This window comes from Bos taurus, chromosome 24 (assembly GCF_002263795.3).
Source record: "Bos taurus isolate L1 Dominette 01449 registration number 42190680 breed Hereford chromosome 24, ARS-UCD2.0, whole genome shotgun sequence".
NCBI classification, from domain to species: domain Eukaryota; kingdom Metazoa; phylum Chordata; class Mammalia; order Artiodactyla; family Bovidae; genus Bos; species Bos taurus.
The window spans coordinates 57,931,500-57,955,400 of record NC_037351.1 but is presented as its reverse complement, the minus strand read 5'-3'; the positions used below and the strand labels follow the sequence as shown (position 1 = coordinate 57,955,400).

At 50.8% G+C, this 23,901-nt stretch overlaps 1 protein-coding gene across 4 annotated transcripts in view; it reads right to left on the bottom strand.

The window, feature by feature from the left end:
* The window catches only part of ZNF532 (zinc finger protein 532), a 112,877-nt gene extending 90,598 nt beyond the window's left edge, over positions 1-22,279 (bottom strand). Inside the window, exons 1-3 of one of the 4 annotated variants that reach the window (XM_024984572.2) lie at positions 19,997-20,328; positions 19,593-19,674; positions 19,399-19,508 (exon numbers count right to left, since the gene is read on the bottom strand). Coding sequence is in view for 3 of the 4 variants with exons in the window: in XM_059881103.1 (XP_059737086.1) it covers positions 21,997-22,126 (130 nt within the window). In the remaining variant the exon portion in view is untranslated. Of the gene's footprint in view, positions 1-19,398; positions 19,509-19,592; positions 19,675-19,996; positions 20,329-21,996 lie in introns of those variants that run through there. The other 3 variants (XM_059881103.1, XM_024984570.2, XM_059881102.1) reach the window with 3 other exon arrangements.
* Between the last annotated feature and the right edge of the window lie 1,622 nt (positions 22,280-23,901).

Sequence of the window (23,901 nt, the reverse complement as noted above, 5' to 3'; positions counted from 1 at the left end):
AGCCCGAGGCACAGGACCGTCCGGATGAGCTCTGACAACTGCACAGCACTGAGGAGGGCTGGGAGTTGCTCTCCTGCAGCGCCCACCCCAGTCTGCAGAAAGGCTCTTTCAGGTTAAACGTGCAGGTTCATGAGATGTTGTTCTCAATCACTGTATTTTATAGAAAAAATTAAAAAACAGGTATGAAAATAAAAGCAATATGGAGAAAAGGGAAAAGAAAGACACAGCTTGCTGGATGGAAGGTCCACCCTGACGGGCAACCCTTCTTTCTACAAGACACTGGCCTAGACACAGGGAGCCCAGGAGTTGATCCACCTCCGCCTCCATTCACAGCTTTCAGCTCTAAGTGCCGTCTAAGTGCTTGGGAAGAAGGAAGCAAACATCAAGGAAAGCAAATACGGTTCGCAACAGGCTAAAGACGAAGAGAGGAGGGAAGAGTCTGAATCAGATAACCATTGAAAAAGGAAAAAAACTCAAGATGAAGATATTCTATTTCATATACACAAAATTAGAAAGTAAGTGATATTAAGCCATGACAGGATACATTACAACTGGTTCTTTCCTTTCAAAGGAGTCAACTGATTCAATATTTGACTTCATTTGCAGTTTGCTAAAATGGCCCAAAAGGCCCTCATTTTCCACATCTTCCTTTATTAATGAGTCCCCAGGAATTTTATCCTGGGTCTGCCTGGAGAAAATTAAATAGCCTATGAAGACGGTGTTTTTATTATTCAAGCGACTATATTCCTTTAAAATGCTCATCACTCAGAGCCTCAGTCCTGAAAACCCTCTGTGGAAGTCAGGGTCCACCTCTCGCCGTGTTCTGTTTAGCCGGGGACAGGACATCCACAGAAAGGCAACCAGAAGGGCAGAGTAGTTAGGAAATAATTTCTGAAAGCGAAGCATGAGAAGATCAAAGGAAATGGACAAAAAGGTCGACCACGGAGGGCTCCTTTCCTTTCAAAGCCTCTACTCCCTCAGAGGATGGCCAATTTGCATGTCCTGTCCCTTCTCCCGGGGGGACTCCTGGAGAAAGCAGCCTTCACCAGGGCCCTCGGTCACTTCCTCAGGAAGTGGGAGGAACCACCGCTCACCCTGGCTCCGCGTGGTCCTGGGATCTGGGAATGGACAGTCTCCCCACGACTGGCACGTCCCCGGGGCCGAGGCTGCTGCGTGCTCGGGCCTGGGGCCCTGCAGAGCCTCGTGGGCTTGGCTGACCGCCGGAGGGGAGGGGACAGGGGGGACCAGTCCACGTCCCTCTTTGGCACCAGCTCACCTCCTGGACACACAGCGAGGGAGACTTTGTGTCGGGGAGGGTGCTGGGACTCCCCGTGACTGAACCTGCCGCAGACTGTACCCAAATTAAGCAACTCCCGTCAATCCACATGACCGATGTTTTCTTTCCCTTGCTTGAGAGTCAAAAATAGAACTGTGCTGACTTGCCGTGAGTGCTAATAAGGTTCTTGAAGGGTGGGAATATCTACTTACTGAATATACAAAGCTTCCAAAAATACCTGCCCCCGTGTTTTTCTTTAGAAAGCAGAATGCAAATTTAAAGGGTAGGGCTGCTTCGGGTTAGCATTTCAAAATGATGGCTCTCCGGGGAAAAACCTGAAGGCAGAAGTCAGGGCTGACCAGATACCAAGTGCTGGTTCAGAAGAGCCAGCTCAGGTCTGCCCAGACCACGGTGCGCAGGAGTAAGCCGCCTAACCGGCTGACCAAACCCGCTTATCAGAAGTCGGTCATCTGGTCTTTCTGAGGCCTGGCCTTCGTTTCTCCTCCAGGAATGCCTCTGGGCACCAGGTCATCTCCCAGGCTGACCATCTTTACAGCTATCTGGTGCAAAGTAAACAGGCACTCAGGGCAAGTGCTTGCCTGGACACCCCCAAAATTGAATGAAAGAAAACCTTCTGCTAAGAAGATTACGCACCATGAGATTCTCTCCAACAGCACTCTCACAAACCAAGAAATTTTTTAAAGTCCAGAGGAAAAACCTGCTCTTTCCTTAGTTACTCCCAAGGAAAAAACGGGCAAGAATCCTAGTTGCAATACCTGGAAGACAAGTCACTGATTTCAAGGCACAGGCACAAGGTTTTAAACCAAAGGAATAAATCTTCCCAAGTGAGAAGCATCTGCATGAAAATGTCTGGGGCAGAGATGTTTGTAAATATAGCGAAACACTGGAAAACATGGAAACGTCCATCAGCAGGAAAACGATCATATCAATTGTGGTACCTCTTTTTAATTGCGGTGAGAAAATCCCATGGACGGAGGAGCCTGGTGGGCTGCAGTCCACTCGGTCCTGAAGAGTCAGACACGACTGAGCGACTTCACTTTCACTTTTCACTTTCATGCACTGGAGAAGGAAATGGCAACCCACTCCAGTGTTCTTGCCTGGAGAATCCCAGGGGCGAGGGAGCCTGGTGGGCTGCCGTCTATGGGGTTGCACAGACTCGGACACGACTGAAGCGACTTAACAGCAGCAACACACACATAATGTGAAGTCTAACACCTTAGACATTTTGACATGTATAGCTGAAAAGTGTTCAGTAGTGCTTCTCTGGGGGTCCAGTGGTTAAGAATCCGTCTTCAATGCAGAAGACACTGGTTCAATACCTGGTCTGGGAAGATCCCACTGTCACAGGGCAACTAAGTCCACGAGCCACAGTCACTAAGCCCTCCCTCACTCACCGCAGAGCCCAGACTCTGCAACAAAAGCCAACGAAAGCAGAAGCGCGCTCTCCGCAACTAGAGAAAGACTACGTGCAGGAATAAAGACCCGGCGCAGCCATAAATAAATCAAACTTTCTTAAAAATAGTGTGAAGTATATTCACACTGTTGACAGCACGCTGTTTTTAATGGAGGGGGAAATCGGGTCCTAAAACAATATATAAACTACATTAAAACTAAAAAGAAAAAAATAAGCCTATTGCATTTTACATGATATGTAAAATAAGCATACTGCATTTTATACATTTATACATAAATATGTAAAATTTATAGATAGGGAAAATTCACAGAAAGGCTTAGGACTCACACTAAACATCTTGACACATGAATGCAGAAAGGGCAGGGGATAGAAGGTACGGACACAGGTTTTTCAAAGTTCATCCACCTAAGCACTTTCAAGATCACCTATCTACGGGGAAGTAGATGAAAGTTTAAATTTCCTATGAACTCAAGGGCAGTCAGCATCACCAGCCTTGGCAATTCTGTCAAAGGTCCTCTGGCAAGAGCTCTGTTTCCCACCGGGTGCACCACATTCTTTTAACTACAAGCCCCCTGTGCCAGCAGTTCACTAATATGTCAATGAGTTTATAAAAATACTAAAAGGGTCTGGGCTAAATCTGTCACCCTTAATAAACTTCAGGAAAACTCATTACAGCCTCTGCTCGGAGTGAGTTATTCAAAGAGCTTCAATGATGAGAAAGCAAGGGGGAAAAAGGCCTAAATTTCTTTGCTATTAGTTGGATATAAAATATTCAAGTTTGGTGGATTTCAGTATTTCAAAACTAAGAAATCACGTACAAACCCATGTCTAAAACCAAAGGATCCCCGTTTAAGAGAAAAACTCACGAAGGCTTTCGAAGCATTCATTTGGCATTTTATAAATGCCACACTTTTCAGTAACATCTCTATAATTCCACCTTGAAGCAAAGTATAGATTTTCTACATCAGACGTGATACTTTGACTACAGACAGGAGAACCTCAAAGCACGTTTCCTTTGTCACCTGAATAAACCTTCTAGATTTTTGTACAAAAATCCAAGTTTGCCCCTGAAATGCCCCCATCAAACCAGCCACTTTGCTTTTTGCTGTTTTGTATTCATTTTAACCAGAAACTTTTTCAAATACTAAACTTAAAACTATTGGCAAAGATTTTTGAGAATCACAGCCTCAGAAAACAGGAAGGCGAGCGCTGGGAGCTGACAGAACCTCGCTCTTTTCTGGGAAGTTACAGTCCAGCCACACGTGCTAGAAATCTTTCTTTCGGAATCTTTACAACCCAAGTTTCAAAGCATTGTCCTCGCAACAAGGTTGTGAGTCGGTGGTTCTCAAAGGGAGTGATTTTGCTCCTCCTCCATGGCTACAGAAATTTAGCAATGTCCAGAGACATTTCTGGCTGGCACAACCTCAAGTGCGGTGAGGGGTGCTCCTGGCATTCAGCGGGGTAGGAAGTAAGCAGCCAGAGACGCTAAGCATCCTATTCCGCAAGGGACAGCCCCCAGCGAAGCACGGCCCGGCCCTTAAGCTCACTAGTGCTGAGGCTGAAAAGCCCTGCTCTCCGGGAACGGACTTTCCCCTTGTTACCTGTTCTCCCACCAGGACCTAACCCCCCTAAGATCACAATAAAGCGGCTGGGGACCCCCCGGTTGGCCGGTGGCTGACGCTTGCAGTGCAGGCGGCCTGGGCTGACCCCTGGTCAGGGAACCAGCTCCCACATGCTGCAGTGAAGCCTGAAGACCCTGTGTGCCACGGCTAGGACTTGGCGGAGCCAAACAAACAAAATGCAAAGAGACAAACCCGTGAGCCCGCTCCCCTGGGCGCCCCCCAGCCTGGAGAGGGGCGGCCCCTCCAGCGCCCCGCGCCTTCCTCCCCCACCACCTGAGGAAGCCTGCAGACCAAGGGCTGCCCATGGGCTGATCACAGCTGGTCCAGAATTCCAAAATGAGCACTGCCTTGTCTCGCTGGACACCAAACTCACCTGCGGCAGTTTTAGATTTCTGAAATGTAGGGCTTTCATCTATAAGACATGACTAAGAGCATCCCCCAGGGTGATCGTTCACAACATGTCTACTGACTTTTAAAAGTAAACTCACTTAAAAGTTCTCTTCCTGGAGTAGAGAAAAACCAGAGAACACACACACGAGGAGAATGAAGAGTATCACGCTGTCCAACACTAGGTTACAGTATAAGGAGAGGAAGCTCTCAGTATTTCTCACGAGGTCCCCCTGAATTTGCACTAATTTCACCAGACAATCAAGAGCTTGGAATAATGGTCACACAGGAATGCTCCTGTTACACAATTTTCCACCAAATAGGGGAAAGCGGGGATTCTACAGTGTAGGGATTTGGGAAGTGCTGGATTAAACACATACACACACATCTTTCTTCTCCCAAGGCTTCTCTGAACTTTTAAGTGCTGATGTGAATTTCTAGGGTGAAACTTCATCATGGGGATACAATGTCCAAGCTGGAAGCATTGCCCAAGCTTATTGGATGCTGGACACTTTCAGAGTGAGACATCTCTGGGGCTTATTTAAAACAAAGTTTAATCAAATCTTGCAGTTGCAAGAGGTCAGTTACACTTCTGGAGCTTTCCTGATGGATCAAACGATAGGTTCGATCCCTGGACTGGCATGATCCCCTGGAGAAGGGCATGGCAACCCACTGCAGTATTCTTGCCTGGAGAATCCCATGCACAGCGAAGCCTGGTGGGCTACAGTCCATGGGGGTTACACAGAGTTAAACACGACTGACCGACTTGGCATGCACACACGTGATTTAATAATGAGCATCCTTCACTTAACTGCCCTCCTGCAGAAAAGCAGCCCAGCAAGGTCTTCTAGGCAGCACAACAGAGGCAGAACAGAAATTTCCCATCCTCAACGACCTGAAACCAAGGCAGAGTGTAACCAAAGAGGGGACAGCTAAATCTGAAACACCAACAGAGGCCAACGGTACCTACTGACCAAGATTAGCAGGAAAAGAATTGTTCTTAAAAAAGCTATGAGTCATCTAAATCAAAACCCGCCAAGCCTAATCAGTATTACTACTCAAGTGCTAAACTATGTGTTTCAGCTTTCCCCAAATTAACGCTAGACAGCCGAACCAGACTCGCATTTTGCCAAATGGACAGACATGCATGAGGGACCTGAAACGTTCACACACACACCTCACACAGACACACACACATACACCCCTCTACCTAGGAGCACCCTCAGACACACACACACACCCCCCTATGAGCACCCTCAAACACACACTCACCTCAGAAACACACAACCCCCTACCTATGAGCACCCTCAGACACACACACACACACCTCTCACACACACACATGCCTACCTATGAGCACCCTCACACAAACACACCTCTCACACACACACCCCCCTACCTATGAGCACCCTCAGACACACACACACACCTCTCTCACACACACACACACACACCTCTCACACACACACACGCCTACCTATGAGCACCCTCAGACACACACCACACACCTCTCACACACACACACACACACCCCTACCTATGAGCACCCTCAGACACACACACACCTACCTATGAGCACCCTCAAACACACACCACACACCTCTCTCACACACATACCCCCTATGAGCACCCTCAAACACACACACTCACTCACCTCACACACACAACACTCACCTCACACACCACCCCTCTCTCTCACACACACACCCCTACCTAGGAGCACCCTCACACACACACACTCACCTCACACACATACACACACACACCTCACACACACACACACCCTATGAATACCCTCAGACACACACACACACTCACCTCACACACACACCTCTCACACATACACCCCTACCTAGGAGCACCCTCAGACACACACACACACACTGACCTCACACACACACACACACACATATCCCTCTCTCTCACCTCACGCACACACACCTTTACCCATGAAGCACTCTCAGACACACACACACACACACTCACCTCACACACACACACTCACCTCACACACACACACACACCTCATACACACACCTCTCTCACAGACACACACCCCTACCTATGAGCACCCTCAGACACACACATACACGCTCATCTCACACACACACACACTCACCTCACACCCACTCACCTCACACACACACACCTCTCTCACAGACACACCCCTACCTATGAGCACCCTCAGACACATACACACCTCTCACAGATACACCCCTACCTATGAGCACCCTCAGACACACACACACACACACACACTCACCTCACACACACTCACACACACACACCTCTCTCTCACACACACACCCCTACCCATGAGCACCCGCGGACACGCAGCGACGCGCCCAGGGGAGGCCCTGCGCTAGCCCGGCCACCTCCCGCGGCCCTCCGGCCAGTCTTCACAGCAGGCGCTGTGGATTATGGAGCAAACACTGATAGCTAAACGTACTGTTTTCGTGACCTTTGGGTAAACAGAAAATGCAGATTGAATCTCCACCCTCAAGAGCTCCTACACCTTGGCTGCTAAGCGGAAGCGCGTGAGGCCACGGCCGTCAGGTCCAGAAGACCCGGATGTGAACGCAGCCCCGACGCCGGCCGCTAGGCTTCGCACGTCCGCTCCCTCTGGGGGCGAGGAGCGCCCCGGGCCTGGCGCGGGCGAAGGCACTGGCTTGTCAGTGCTGCTGCGAGTCCGAACGACTCAGAAATCCAAAGTGGCTAGAGACATCCTTTCCCAAAGTGACCGACTCACCCGTCAGCTGTCTTCCTCCCAACTCGGGTTGAGTCACTTCCTGCCTCAAACTCTGTCCCCGCCTGAAGACGCTTCCCCGAGTCCTCCGCATGGACTTCCTTCCCCAGCCAAGCCCTACCTTGGATCTCCTACCTTGGGTCTTCTCTCCCTTTCTGTAAAACGTCATCCCTCTATTTTTTTCAAAATTTCACCCAAAGTTTATCTTTATTGGAACCTCTACTTCCTCACAATGTTTCTTTATTTCCTCCTGTCTCTACCTTTAGAAGCCAAGTGAGTGTATCAGAAAATAATAGTGTCAAAACCTTTAGGACACAAATTCAGTTCGCTTACAGGTAAGCTATTTTCTGACGATAATGAATCACGGCAAAGCTCATCCAAAGGGCGCTCCCATGAGCACAGAGAGCCTGCATGTCTCCCAGGCCCTGCAGCCCTGTACTGTTTTACTTTCTGAAAAAATATTTGGCTGCACCCAATGGCAACCCACTCCTGTGTTCTTGCCTGGAGAATCCCAGGGACGGGGGAGCCTGGCGGGCTGCCGTCTGTGGGGTCACACAGAGTCGGACACAACTGAAGCGACTTAGCAGCAAGGAGGTATGTGGGACTCTAGGTCTTCCCTGACCGGGGACTAGACCTACGCCCCCTGCATTGGAAAGTGGATTCTTAACCACTGTACCCCCGGGAAGCCCCTCCTGCCCTCTCACACACCCATCGGTCTATGTGCCACGCTCTGCTGGTTCTAGCCACTCACTGGACGGGGGACCGGTCAAATGTGCGTTGCCGTCTGATGTTCTCTCTGCCCAGCTAGTCTTTGACCCTGACTCTTGGCAGGCTCCAGGATGACCTCTGACTTACCACCCCACTACACATCCTGAACTCATCCCCAGCTCAGGTTAACACCTGTGGTTCCAACCCTTTTCTCCAGCACAGGCCCCACACCAAGCCCACCCTGAATGCCCAGTCGTGTCCCTGCTCCCCTCACAGCAATGTGAGGCCACAGCTGACGCACCATGACACACACTCTCCCCACCCCAGACAGGGATTCAGCACAAAACCGGGAGCTGACAGATTTAACCAACAAGTAATAAACCGGATGCAATGTGCTGGATTCACGCGCTGTAGCACTCTCAGACTCCCAATGTCCAGTAAGATCGAAAACTCAACCAGAGTTTCTGTGCAATGGCAGGCTTTCTTGGTATCTCATGTGGCAGTGGAAGTCACTCAGTCATATCCGACTCTTTGCGACCCCATCAACTATAGAGTCCATGGAATTCTCCAGGCCAGAATACTGGAGTGGGTAACCTTTCCCTTCTCCAAGGGATCTTCCCAACCCAGGGATCAAACCCAGGTCTCCCACAATGCAGGCAGTTTCTTTACCAACTGAGCTATCAGGGATGCCCAGGAATCTCATGTAACAGACACCATTTTATCCTTACAACTAATTTAATCCATTTCCAAATTTTTAAACATGCCAACTACAGTTCTGTGGTCTCTTACAGTTCACACACGTAATTCACCAAATTCCTTACTGGAAGTCAATTTCTCCTTTGGCTCAGGCCTGGGATTGAGCTTCCCCAAGACATCTGGATCCAAGGCCTCCAGAGTGTGTGCCTTCGTGTGCACTAGACAAGCAGGTGGTGTTGATTAGCCATTCTTCATCACCACCCTGTGAGAAGGCTCATTAGGGCTCCCATTCTAAGGGAAAGTCACAAGTCACCCGACTCCCTGTCAGGCATGGAGGCAAAAACAGCGGCCGCTAACAGCTCTGAGTCCTCCCCTCCCATCAGATCCCAAGTCTCTGAACCAAACATGGCAGTTATTCCTGTCTATGGCTGCTACTTAGTCACTCAGTTGTGTCCAACTGTTTGCGACCCCATGGACGGTAGCCCACCAGGCTCCACCGTCCATGGGATTTCCCAGGCAGGAATGCTGCAGTGGGTTGCCACTTCCTGCTCCAGGGGATCTTCCAGACCCAGGGCTGGAACCTGCACTGGCAGGAGGCTTCTTTAGCACTGAGCCCCCAGGGAAGCCCTGTGGTTACTCTCACATGTTGACTTGCTGACACTGTTCATCACAGTGACTCCAAACAGGTACCCCTGCCATGGATCTCCCGGATCGCATTCTGATAGTAAAGCTCTCTCTGTCTCATCAGTCAAGGGATCAAGGTAGTAAAGCTTCAGTAACACAGATTATGTGGGAACAAGAATACACTGAGTATCCAGGCAGATCCTGCATACCCAGAAACCAGTGCTCATGCCAGGCTGGGCATCCATGACCCAACAATGAGGGCTGACCCCAAATGCCCTCACTGGCATCACATGCAAAGCGACATGAGTTCCCGCAGTCGGGCAAGGCTTGGAGCATCAGATGACTCGGAGCAGAGACAGAGGATCTGAAACCAGGGGCACACTACAGACCCCTGCTACTACTCCATGCAGTCCAAGGACCAGCAGACCACCATCACCTGGGAGCTGGTCAGAAATACAGGATCCCGGGCCCATACCAGCCCTAGTGAATCATTATCTGCATTTTAACAAGATTCCCGGGGCGATCTGTATGCCACTGGTCCTACCTGGATGATAAGGGCACCCAGGAGGGAGCACAGGACCGCAGCAGCGGGTGGGGAAAGGCAGGGAAGAGACGCAGAGCGAGCCGGACCTGCTCCAAGTCCGGGTCCACCTCTCACTCAGCGCCACCCTCCTCCGTCAGTCTCTTAACGTCTGTAAGGCTCACCGGGGATGTTAATTATACCTTTCGGGGGACAGTCAGTATAAAGCCTCCAGCACACAGCAAACTTGCAGTGGATTTCCTTTCCGTTCCCCATCAGACACCAGTGTGGCAAGGTTGTCTAAATCCTGCAATCTGGAGATGGATTAGGATATCTGGGAGAGAAAGGGAGCCCAAACCAGGGAAGAAAGAGTTTCTCTAACAAGGAGACCCTATCGTAGTTCTCACCCTATCTTCTCAACCGAAAGAAGGACTCAACATCAGTAAGCACGAACACTGCGGGGCACCAGGGAAGCTTCACTGGTAAACCTGGTCGTCCGTCCAACAATCCAGACCAGCACTCTCAGACAGAAACAGAATGAAAACCACATATACAGTGGCAAGTTTCCTATTTTTTTTTTTTTTTTGCACTTTTTTTATTTACTTGCCACTCGGCATGCGGGATCCTAGCTCCCCCATGAGGGATCAAGCCCACACCCCCTGCAGTGGAAACTCCTAATCTTAAACCACTGCACTGCCAGGGAAGGCCCTCTGTTTTTAAAAGAAAAGGGCTGGGGGGCGGGGGGAATAGTGTGAAATAAGTTTTAGTAATACGTTTTATTCAACCAAAATATTCTTTCAACATAAAGTCTATATTAAAAAGCTATTAGTGAGACATTTTACATTCCTTTTTGCTATCTAAGTCTTCAAAACCCTGTGTATATTTTATGCTTGCAGCCCATCTCAATTAGGACTGGTGGTGGTTTAGTCCCTAAGTCGTGTCCGACTCTTGCAACCCCATGGACTGTAGTCCGCCAGGCTCCTCTGTCCATGGGATTTTCCAGGCAAGAAGACTGGAGTGGGTTGCCATTTCCTTCTCCAGGGGATCTTCCTGACCCAGGGATTGAACCCCGGTCTCCTCCATGGCAGGCAGATTCTTTACCAACTTAGTCACCAGGGAAGCCCCCAAAACAGGACTGGCCACACAGCAAGCGCTCAGAAGCCGTATGTGGTAGGGGCCAGCCAAAGGGACAGGGCCATTCTAGACAGCGAGGTCCCAGGACCCCTGCTCCCCTCCATCTTCCATCCTCTCCAAGGTCCAGTGTGTAAGACATGACTATCTGGTCACTGCCAAGCAAACATGGGCAGCAAAGGGCTGGGGACACGGACGGAACAGAGGCCTGAGCTATCCGGCCACAGCTTCACGATCAACTTTTGTTTGCTCTGAAACTCTGGTTGATGAAAAGCACACCAACAGACAGACAACCCAGATGCTAGGCCCTCGCTGACTGGGCTGAATTTACTTGGGAACAAAGACAGTTGAAGTGTTAAGACTTTAACTACAAAATTCGTTCAAGATTTTCCAGCTATAAATGTTAAGCATGGCCAAGTAAGAAGAACAAGGACTCTTGCCGAGATGTCCCTCGCTTTTCATCAGATAAAGGGCAGCTGCAACTCCAAACCTACAGACCAGGCAGGAAACGCTGTGTGCGCCTTCATGGCCCACACCTCAAAACAGAAATCACCACCGATAAAGGAGGTAAAAGACTGAACAGCAGAAACACCACCAAGACAGAAAAGAGATGTCAGGGACGCGGTCCTTCCCCTAAAACAGGCAGCTCGGGAATACAGGACAGCTAAGATTCTAGGGAGGACTCACGGAGCACCAGGCACTCTGCTAGGCACTTCATGTGCACTTCATCTTCTGAACAACCCTCAAGAAAAGAATGGTTTCGAATTTTAAGTTAACTCGCTGAGGGGGCTTTCCCAGGAGGCGCTAGGGGTAACAAACCCGCCTGCCAGCACAGGAGATGTTAAGCGACACAGGTTTGATCCCTGGCTCAGGAAGATCCCCTGGAGGAGGGCGTGGCAACTCACTCCAGCATTCTGGCCTGGAGAATCCCGTGGACAGACGAGCCTGGCGGGCTACAGTCCATGCAGTCGCAAAGAGCCGGACACAGCTGAAACGATTTAGCAGACACACAGGCATAATCAAGTCTCAAGAGGGAGACCTCAACTACTTCCCAACTCTTGATGTATCAGCAAAACCGTGAAGGACCAGCTTATCAACGGGTACCTGTGTGAGGGCTTCATTTCAGTAAATAGGGCTTTAAGGTTCACATGATATAAGGACTATAAGTAAAAGCTGGCTTCTATACCATCAAAACCCAGACAACTAATTTTGGATTGCAGAAAGAAATACTGATGGCAACAGCCTTGGGCTAGAAGTCTGTAGGGCAGTGGGTTCTGGTTTCAGATGTGCTATTAACTACCTGCTGAACCCCACCTCCACCCCAGTTTGGGCTCACTGCGGAAAATGAAGATATAACTATAACTATAAGTGTTTAATGCATTTCCGGCTATGTAGTTGTTTATTTTTAACACAGAGCTGTGACTTTTCTAACCTGGAAGTCTTTGAAAAACTCTTACTGTTCAGATACCCAGAAAGAATCTGTTCCTCGCAGAAGAAAATGACCAAAATCACCGCCCATTACTAGACCGCATGAGCCAGCAGGAATTTGGTTCCCGAAAGGCAAGGCTGCCTTGAGAAGACACTCAAAAACTACACCACCTTGACTTCACCTCTGGGTCTCTATGAATCCTTTAGGACGCTCAGAATCTCTAATTACGGGGTAATACCTGACTGAGAACAGACCTGCATTCGGGGGCCCTCATGACCTCAACCAGAGGACACCTGGCGGGGAGTCCTGGGGATGGCTAAGAAGGCCACGCTGGTTTTGTCTAAAAACACGACTTATTTCAGCCTCCAGATTTAGATTAAGGAGAATTTGCTCATCCTCTCAACCTCAAACAGGCCAAACTGAGAACTTCCTGTCCATGGATGAGCATTCAAAGAATTCCTTAAATCGTGCTTATGTGCGAGGACAAAAGATTTTTCTCGACACCACTTTCAATTTACGCTTTCTTATCCTTTTCGAAGAATAAATAAAACAAAAACACCTCCTGTTCCTTCTCCCAATCCGTCCCTCACCCCAGCGCCCAGTAAAGGAAACGCTTGTGTCTTCCCGGCATGCAATTCTAGCACCGTGCGTCTCTGGGGTAGACACAGACTCTTCTCTCTCATCGTGATGACTGAAGTCAGGAAAACCCGGCTAATGGCAAAGGCCCTGAACTGTGCCTCCAACTTCTCCACGACACCTGCTCCCCTTCCCTGTCCCTAACAGGCCTTCCCAACCCTGAGCACCTTCCATGACTTCCCCTGGTCCCCCGATCCTGCTCGTCCCTCGACGAGGCAGAAGAGCCCAAGGATGAGAAGCAGGCTTCCAGTTCCGCCTGCAGCCCGTTTCTGAGCGGGCGGACCTTGGCCAGGATCTCTGCCTGAGTCTCCTGACCTGCACTATGGCGGGGGTGGGGGGCAACAGCGTTTAGCTCGCCTCAACCTTTCGGTCTTAAACCTATGGAAAGGCCACCGCGACAGACAGTGCTGCCTGCAGGTGTTAGGCTGCTGACGTCACGGTCTGCCCTCCGACTTTCAGAAGCACACGTCTTTAAGTTCTTCAGCCCCTGCCTCCCCTTCATTGATGCATTTTACTTTTTACTGTACAAATCATTATCTTCTGGCAACCCAAACTGACACCTTCTCCTATCTTTCCTCTATCAGCTCTGTTCTGTAGTAACTGCTCCCAATCTAGACCCCCAGCTCACACGACCTGGAAGGCAAAGGACACCCCATGGGCAACATAACCCAAACCTGAACTCATCCTACCAGCAGCTCCTCCTCCGCAGTCTTTTCCTGCCTCCTGAATTCAGAATCTCAGAGCCAGAAGTAGCCTCTGACAAGTAACTTCAGAGAGCATCCTCCTCGCCGCGCACACACACATACACACACACGCACACACAGGCATCCTCCCCCTCTATCAGGCCTCGCCTCCCACACACACACACACACACACACACACAGGCATCCTCCCCCTCTATCAGGCCTCGCCTCCCACACACACATACACACACACACACACGCACGCACGCACACACACACACACACACACACACACACACACACACAGGCATCCTCCCCCTCTATCAGGCCTCATATCTAACTGGAGACCAGCGCACGCGCACACACACACACACACACACACACACACAGAGGCATCCTCCCCCTCTATCAGGCCTCATATTTAACTGGAGACCAGCGCACGCACACACACACACACACATGCACGCACAGGCCCCCTGACGTGGTCACCACCTACCACTCCATCGCCATGGCAATGCCTTGGATGGAGCCCTCCTCCCCTCTCCTGGATGGCTGCCGTGGGGCCCCCACTGGACGCCGAAGAGCCTCCATTCCACACTCACGGGGCTGCCCTGGGTCCTCTATCATAAACAGTCTCTTCTCTGCCCCTCTGCCTCCACAGGGAAGCGCACCCTGGAGCGGACGGTGCAGGACGGCCTTCGGAAGCCCAGCCACTGCCCGCTTCTCGCCCTCTGCCCACCTGCCCGCCCGCTCCCCCAGCCAGGGCCTTCCCACACACAGTCCCTCGGGCTCTCTGCTCGCCCTCCGGGTCGCTGCCTCCCTGACATATTTTTACTGGCTTTTTCGGCTCAGAAGCCACCTCGTCCAGGGCTCCTCCCTCTAAACTTGGCACTTGGTGGCCCATTCGCATTCCTATCATAGCATCCGTGCGCTACTTCCCACTAGCCTTTCCTCTCTGGATGCCTTTGCCCTCGGTCCTCGCAGTGCCTAGCACAACGTCCGGGGCTTAGGAAACACGCTGCATCTGCCCCATGGATGAAACAACCCCCAAATTAATGCTGATCCCCACGTCTCAGGCTCCCTTCCCTTGTTGTTCATCACTAGGACCTCAGTCCACTTGTTCTTCCTGATCTCGAATGCTATTTTATCCGCTAAAAAAAAAAAAATATGCTTCCAAAATCTCCTTACTTCATGGCTTTGAGATTACTGACACATTTTCACCTCTTTAAAAGACATAAAAGCTGAAAAATAACTTCAAATACTAAAATAACGCCAATAATTTGAAACTCAAGAAATCAAATTATCATTAACGATATAAGTTCTTGACGCAGCTAAGATTTCGTACCCCTTTCCAAAATTTCAATCCTGTCACTGGCTGGTGTTTTATGGAAGCTGAAGACAAACGCAAAAATTAAACTGCCAAATGGTTCTGAAGAGATCAGGAGTAACTGCCGAGGGAGATAAAGGCTGCTTTACCACGTGCAGGTTCTTGTTTCCACTTTTGGCTAATTCCGATTCGTTCTGGGTTATAAAGCCTGTCATCCCGTTAGTGAGTGGTCTATTATCATGAACATCTCTCATGTGTCTTCGGATAGCATTTGCTACGAAAACGGTACTTGGAAAGTCTTAACTGCAGCTGACAACGCTAGATCTTTTTGTGAGCTACGACCAGCTGAATTTACTTTCATCCTAACTTTGAATTCTTACTTACTCACCATGACCCAGCCATCCCACTCCTCAGTCTATACCAAACAGACATAAAAACTTACGTTCAGACAAAAACCCCTATGCAGATTTTTACAGCCACTTTATTCTGGGAAGAGGATTACAAAAAAAAAAAAAACAACTGGAAACAACCCTCGTGTCTTTCAACGGAAGAACAGACAAACAAACCACGGTACATCCATAGAGAGGTCTACACAAGTCGGCAATAAAAGAAGAACCAAGTGTGGATACTCAAAACAATGCGGATGGCCCTTCAAATGCAGTTTGTAAGTGAAGGAAGCTATTTGCATGGCATTCTGGAAAAGACCAACATAAGGTCAGAACAAACTGGTGGCTGCCAGGGGGGTGGGAATGGAGAGGAGAGTCTGGCCACAAAGCGACAGCAGGTGGGAAGGTTTCAGGAGATTGAACAAGTCCCTGTAGGTAACGGTGGGGCAGACATGGCGCTAGGCACTTGTCAAAGCCCGTGAGACCGCACACTGAGGAGTCAGTTTTACTGTACGTAAAGAAAAGGTTAATTACTTAACCATACATACTTAAGAGATCATACACCAAACACAGGCATACCTCCTCTGACTGTGCTTGGCTTCATTGCCCTTCACAGATACCAGGCTTTTAAAAATATTGAAGCTTTGTGTATTATCAGATGATGGCTAACATTTTCTGCAACAGTAAAGTATTTTTGATATAGTGTTTCTAGACATAATGCTATTGCACACTTAATAGACTACAGTGTAAACATAACTTTTATATATACCAAGAAACCAAAATAATTCCAGCAACTTGCTTCATTGCCATGGTCTGGAACCTATTGCGGTGGTCTGGAACCCATACCCACAATATCCCTTGGGGTAATGCCTGCGTAATTAACACAAAGGTATGGATTTCCTTGGGGCTCCCCTGGTGGCTAAGTGGTAAAGCACTTGCCTGCCAGCGCAGGAGATGAGGGTTCGATCCCTGGGTCAGGAAGATTCCAGAGCAAGATAATGGCAGCCCACTCCAGTATTCTCGCCTGGGAGGGTCAGTGGGGCCACAGATTTCCTTCCCCTTAACCAGCTGTGTTTGTTATTATTGTGTTGCTACTGTAGTGCCCCGATGAGGAAGAGATGTTAAGGGAATAGGGGGGGAAACCAACCCCAAATCGTCCCCCAGATCTTCCTGCAGCCCCTGCGCTGGCAATTTCGGCTCCAGCTGCGAACAGCTAAATGGAGTCCCACCAAGAATATGGGAAAGGTCACTCAAACGCAACGCCCCCCAGCGGAGCCCAGGAACGCATTTCAAGGGGAGAAACAAGGCGGAAGGCCGGGGGTCTCCCCGAACAAATCCTCCTGTTCTAACTCATCCCCTGGAAGGTATCCGCAGAAAATTCCATCCACATGTCAGCCCCAGCCTTCCTCCTTCCTTTAAAAAGGAGTCAAGGCGGGAGGGGGGCGGGGGAATCTCCTTGCGAGAAGAGAGAGCAAAAACACAGAACACGAGTTCTCCGAAAGCAGGAGGCTGAGAGTTCTAGAAACCCCGGACCCCACACTCTTCAAGGTGGAAAAAAGTGACTCCAAGAGGCCAACAACAAGAACAAGCCAAGGTTTACCACCCAGTGACACTTTCTTTCCAGTGGACCCACCCCACCCAGCCAGATGCACACATGCCTCCCTGAAGGGAGGGGCTGGCCCGGGGCCCTGGGAGACCCCCGCAGGCAACCCCGCGGGGCGGGCTGGGGCCCAGGTGTGCGGCCCGCGTGGTGACGGGGACAGCGGGGCGCGGGCCAGCCCCCCCTGGCTCCTTCTGGGAAAGGGGACGCTCTGGCTTCTCCACGCTCACCGTCCAGAGCCCAGGAAACTCTGGTTCCCCTCCCGGGAGTCCCGGGCCTGTGACAGGCTCAGAGCCCTGCCCGATATTGCCACCTGAGACAAACCTCAGGCCGAGATGAGCTCCTGATTGCAACCCTGGAGAACCAGCTCTCCGACCTGCAACGGCCCTCTGCAGCCGGAAAGACAGGCCTTTGTACAAAACACTTGGTATTTTCCAGGAGCCTTTGCAGGGGCCGGGGTCAGGGGGGAGGGGTGGAGAGTAACAAAGCTAAAAACCACAGAGAGTAAACCAGAACATTCTGGGACACGCCAGGCCTTACGAAAAGGGCTTTTTAAAACATCCTTTTCAAGGATCCATCGCAGCAGGGGGTCAGTTGTCAGCGTTAAATAAAAATCACTGACTTTCTAAAGACAGGAGTGAAGGACTCAATTATTTAAAAAACAGCTTATTGTATTAAGCTAATTAAGGGCTATCATATTAGCCATCTGAGTTTTAGCTGGCACCCGAAAAGCAGGAACAGCGTAACATGCAACGTGGACTGGGATCTGCTTTGCAAGCAGATTTCGGCCACATTCAGACACAGAACCTCTGGCAGGCAAAAATGTAGAACTGAAAACCAATTTTCACACAGCGATTTGTAAAGAATTTTGTTCCATCGCATAAGCTATTTACTGGTCTATCAGCCCGAGATTACATTTATCTCTATTGAATCCCACAGCAAGCACTCTGAGCTAACCATGTGCTGTTGTTTCTCAGCTTCATCACACGCTGGATGCTCTGAAATCATGAGAAAAAAATTCAACAATAAAACCCTTGCATACTTGACACCCTGCACTGCAGAGACTCTGCCCACCAACCGCCAGCACACAACCTCTCCTAAGACCCTCGGCATTTCTGAAAAGACCACTCTACTGAATGCAAAAAGGAACAAAATACCCTCTACAAAGTAAGGGAGACAGTTGTTTTCCAACGTGCCTTCCATGGGCTCCCTTTGACTGTACTTCGACCAAACCAGAAGCCAGAACTCCTCTATCCGTAGCTGAGATCATCTTGGGTTGGATTCTGCTGCTGTTGGCTTCCTGTCTGGGGAAGTTGCAGTCCTTTTCACAAGGAACCCCAAAGCGAAATGCTTCATGTTCTCCTGTAAGCTCTCACTGCCTTTGTTCCTTACTTTGCCACCAGTCATTACTGCCTGCTTCTCTCTCCTCCTCAAAAACCTCTTGGTTTTGGAGGATGCATAAAAATACCAGCTGAAATCAAACTATCATCTTGTAAGGCACTGGACATTGTCTGCCATCCACTGCTGTAAAGCTTTGAGTTAACAAGCATCTTTGCACAGAGGAAGCCATACTACCCAGCCTCCTCCTGGCACCAGGTTAAGTATTCCACATTAAAATGTATGCCACAAATAATCCACTGACAAACTCACCATTCACAGCCCCCCAGATCAATAAAAGCCATTCCACCACTCGACTCGGAGTGAAAAGCCTTTCAGGTTAACATACAGAGCGAGGTAAAGAGAAAGGTGATGAATGAACAAAAGGCAAATCTACCTTCAGACTCCTCAAATCCCTAAAAGGTGGCCAGGTCGCCTGGATTTTTGGCAAAGTCCTCTTTTCTGTAATCATCGGGGAGAAAAAGCTACTCGTGTACTGCTTCAGTCTTATGTAAAACAGTACATTCTCCACAAGGCCCTGACGCCTACCATTCTCTCCAACTTGCTTCTTTTCAGGCCTGCCTCTTCTAAATGACCAGCCACATGCGATTTAATGAAGTCATTCTGATTTCACCCTGATAGCAACAACCTCATAAAAGTCCCTCTAATCCCATTAAACTTGGCTAACGTTATGAGTATTTCTTCTCCACTCTCCACCCAGTATTATCTCCAGGGTCCCAAGCCACTGTCAGTCTGTGTCTGAACGGAGCTTCAAATAAATACTTAAAATTCATGCTCAGAATATCGTTTCTCACCTTGTGAACCTTGACCTTTTGGAAAGACTTTGGACCAGTGTTCAGTTACTGTCACACGGTTGCATTCTCTGCAAATATGAAAGGGTTAAAGGCAGCCCCAGTCAACAGGCCTACAAGGAAAAAAAAGACAGCATGTATGCCTTGCAGCATCACTGGAATGCATTTATGCTCATTTCCTAGAACAATAGTGTTACCTTTTGGCCTTCATACCAGCCAGACGTATCCCCAACACCCTTTAGTAGCTTCTAAAACAAAAAGCACAAAACGGAACATACCCTGCAAGAGAAGAAAAGCATGCAAAGTAGCATTCTCCAGCAACAAACAAACTACCATTACAAATCCATCAGTTCGTTTGGGTTTGGTTTTGTTAAAAACACAGAGCAAGAGAGAGAGAAGAGAACTGCAGAAACCCAGTGTCCCCACCCTACCAAGGCACATTTTTTGTCTTTAGGAAGGGCCATAAATCTCAGCTCCTTGTCCATCCCTTAAGCAAAAGAAAAAGGCAGGAAAAGCCCAAGTCATCTCAAGCTTGCAAACCTGCACATTTTTCCCCCATCTTCTCTACACAGAATCTTCTAGGGCTCCGTTAGTCACGTACCCGTGCTGTGTGCTGTCTAAGTGTGCATTCACATAGTGTGTTGGGACGGTCCCTTCCTGCAAGCGCCTCGGCTTTTGGCTGCCATGAAGGGAGGAAGCTGCTATCCCACTGTAGTAGCTCAGGGACTGCATTGTGTTCAGGAGCTGATCTGCCTCAAACCAGTTTCAGCCGGTTCTGGTCACCCTACATAAAAAAGCTATGGCAACCCTCGCTGAGTTGCCAACAAGTCCTGAAAATCAGCAGCAGAGGGGGGTATCTCGCTGGGGCTGGCTGCCCCACTTCGGGTCCTGGGGAGGAGGGGAGGGTCCTCGAGTGTCCCCCCGCCGTCCCCATCACCCCACGCGAGCGCACAGCCTTGGAGAGGCTCACCTCTCCAGCACCCCAGAGCCCCTCGGACCCACCCCTCGCCTCCGCCCCAAGCCCACCGCGGAGCCCTGCGGCCCGCGCCTTGCTCCTTCCCGCACTTACCTCCCACAACCTGGCTCAGATCTTTGTGTACGTGTTGTGTCAAGTGTGTGCTCCCTGGCTTGGTGGCTGACCACGAGCCCCCCAAGAAAGAGCCATCTACGTGTGTGTCTGCTCCCCCTGCCCGCGCTGGCGGCGGGAGCCGGCCTGGGCCCCCTGGCAGGGTGGTGCTGGCTTGTTGACCAGGCTCCTCTCCGCCTGTCCCCCCCAGCCCCCTCCTCCCGTCCCTCTCCTCGCCCTCCCTGTCACCACCAGCACCAGCACCACCAGCGGGGCCCCCCCAGTCTCCTCCTCCTCCGACCTTCTCTCCTTTCAAGCACCTGGGGGTGGGGGGGGGGGGGAGCCCAAATCCCTTCACCTCGGGCCAAAAAAAAAACAACAACAAAAAGCCTAGGGATGTCTGGGTGGGGGGTGCGGGGGGCAGACCCGGGGACCTAGGGGGCAAAGAGGCCTTTTAAAAAAATGCGCTGCGCACCGCCGGCGCTGGAGCGGGGAGGAGGCGGCGCTCACGTGGCCCCCATCTCGGAACCGGCGGGGCCTAGCCAAACCGGCGGGGCCTCGGGTGCCCCCCTACCCCCCCCTCACAAGGAGGCCGGCGGGGCGCGAAGGCCGGCGGTCCCCGAGGCCGGCCGTGGGACAGGCCGCGGCGATCAGGCCCAGGGACCAGAGCCACACGCGCCGGCCGGCGATCGCCAAGGCCCCGGGCACGAGGGGCCCGCGCCCCAGCCTCGCCCCCCGGGGGGAGCCGCCCGCCCGCCCGCGCGCGCCCCGCTTCCTCCGCAGCCCTGCGCGCCGCGCGCCCCGGGGCGCACACCCACCCCCGGCCCGGGGTCGGCCCTCGCAGCGGTCAAGCCCGGGCGTCTGGGCCGCAGCTCGGATGACCTTTGTTCCGCGCGGCGCCGCCGGCGGCTGCTGCTGCTGCTGCTGCTTCCATGCCACGGGCGTGTCGTCGCATCCCCGCCGCCGCGGCCGGGCTGTGCGTGAGCGGCGGGGCGGCCTCGCCCGCCGGTGCCGCCGCTGATGCTGCCGGTGCCGCCGCCCCGCCGCCGCCGCCGCCGCGGCCTCGCCGTGCGCCCGGCCCGGGCCCCGCGCGCCTCCCCGGGCGCCGCGCTCTAGGCCGCGCGGCGGCGGCGGCGGCGGCGGCGGCGGGGCGGCCACGCCGGGGCCTACGACGGGGGTGCGGGCCCCGGGCGGCGGGGCGGCGGCGGAGGCTCGGCCCGAGCGGAGAGCGAACAAAAGGGAGCGCGGGCGAGGGGGAGGGGGCGGCCGGTGGGGGGGGCAGGGAGGCTCGGGGAGAAGGAGGCGACACGCGAAGCCCCGCAGCCCGCGGGCGCCCGGCCGGTGCCGGCTCAGCGCAGGGCAGCCGAGCCCCGCCGACCCGCCCGTCTGCGGCCGCCGCTCCTTCGCCCGGGGCCGAGGGCAGGGCCGGTGGTCGTGGTGCTGGAGGTGCGGGGCTGCTGACAGGGCCGCGGCTGCCTCCAACGACATCGCAGCCTCTCGCCCGGTCCTCTCCACGGTCCCAAGCCGCAACTTACTCGAGTGGAAGGAAGCAAGGCCTCGCCAAAGATGGTTGCAAAAAGATCTTGAAGCCAAGGCGCTGGTGTTTTGTGATCCTCGCAATGGTGGCAAAGAAGTCAGAAGAGAGCACGCTATCTTCAGATGCATTACATCTGAAATTCTCCCTGGAGGTGGAAGAAGGGGGCTCTCTCCTAGGTAGTTAGTGGTTTGGAGCCCTTTTCGCCTTAACTGAGCCACAAAAGGATGGAAGACACCCCCTGGGGTGGGGAGAAAGCCCTGGTGTAAAAGACACACGTTTTGCTTTTCAGAGAAAAAGCCACTGGGGCCAGATTGAAACATGGCATGTTCGGTTCATGTAGTCCTTTTTTTTTTTTTTAAATGGGGGAATGATATTGAGTAAACAAGATGTAATAGCTGGGTCTTTAAATTCAAGAAGGGAGATGTGTACAAATGTAACAAGCACAGAGTGTGCCTACAGCAGGTGGTCACAGCCTCCAGAACGCAAAAGGATAACATACATAAACCCCATGCAAAGACCACAGAGGTGTATAATCCTTAACACGCCCAGACGGAGACAATATATTACCACCAGATCAGGTATGCTGTTTATGCAGCCCTGGGTCCTGGTTCCTACATGGTTCACAGACATGCACTGGTTTGAAAGGTTTTGGGGGGTTTTTTTTTAATGTGAGGAAGCCCCAAATCAAGTGCACTGTGCTTACACGGAAAATAGGACAAAATGGAAGGATCTGAAAACTGCCATCATAACCTCTTAAAAAGGCTCACTCCTGTTTAATCTCATTCTGAAGATACTAGTAGCTCTCCAGGAGCCATGCAGACTCACAGCACAGGAAGCTTTTCTGTGCTTTATTTTAAATATTGGTTAATATTTGCAAAGTGTGCTGAAAAGTTTCCTTTGTTTTCTAAACCTCAGTGTGTCTCTCCTCTGCATTAACTTCCATCGGGGAAGCCATTGTTCTCTGTTATGGGGACATTGTCTGATGTAAATTGGAAGGAGCATTTTTGCTATTTAAGACTTTTCATGTAAATGAACCAAATGATTGTCTCACAGAAGAGTTGTTGGTCTTTAACTGCCAACTGCACCTTGTTTGGAGTTGCACAGAGATTGGGATACATATTTACACGTGTTTAGAAAGACCTATGTAATCTGCAAATTCTGCAAACCACTGGATCACATTTATCAATGTTACAAGACGATGAAATTGAAACTCATCTTCTTTTAGCCTGAAAAACACTGCCAGACCCTGTGGGTTGAGTTTCAACTTTACTTGGGCTTGATTTCATTTGAAAGGAGACCTTTTTTTCTTCTCTCAAAGGTGGGCCTTTATTAATATGCATGTGAAAACATGATGTGCATTGAAATAAATACAAGGCCTTGCTTATGAAATCTTGATACACTACACAAATTACAATGTATGGAATTTCATAACGTCCCTACCTGCTGTAGTAAATCCTAGCTTTCTTAAATTTAGAATCTTTGTGTACTTAAAATACTTTCTTGCCCCTCCCCCAATTCCCTTCTTCCAAGATTTGAAAGCACAGCATAAAGTGTTTGAATGGTTTGAAGAACTGTACTCCCCAAACTCAAATCTGGATTGCTTATGGTAAAGAGCCTTCGTTTGTAGAACTGCCTCACATGGCTTCATAGCGTCAAATACTTTTTGAACAGAGCTTTATTACAAAGCCCGACATTTTGGTCAAGCCTCGGCTGGAGGAAATTTGTTTGAAAGCACAATTCATCATTTGCACAAGCGGCAACAGTTAACATTGCATCTGCTTTTAAAAAACCCGAAACCAACCAAAAGTAAAAGATAATTTCTTGCAAATGATCTTTGTTCTATTTTTACAAAGAGGATTTCAGAGAAATCCCTTCTTCAGGTAGACCATTAGTGAAAAGCAAA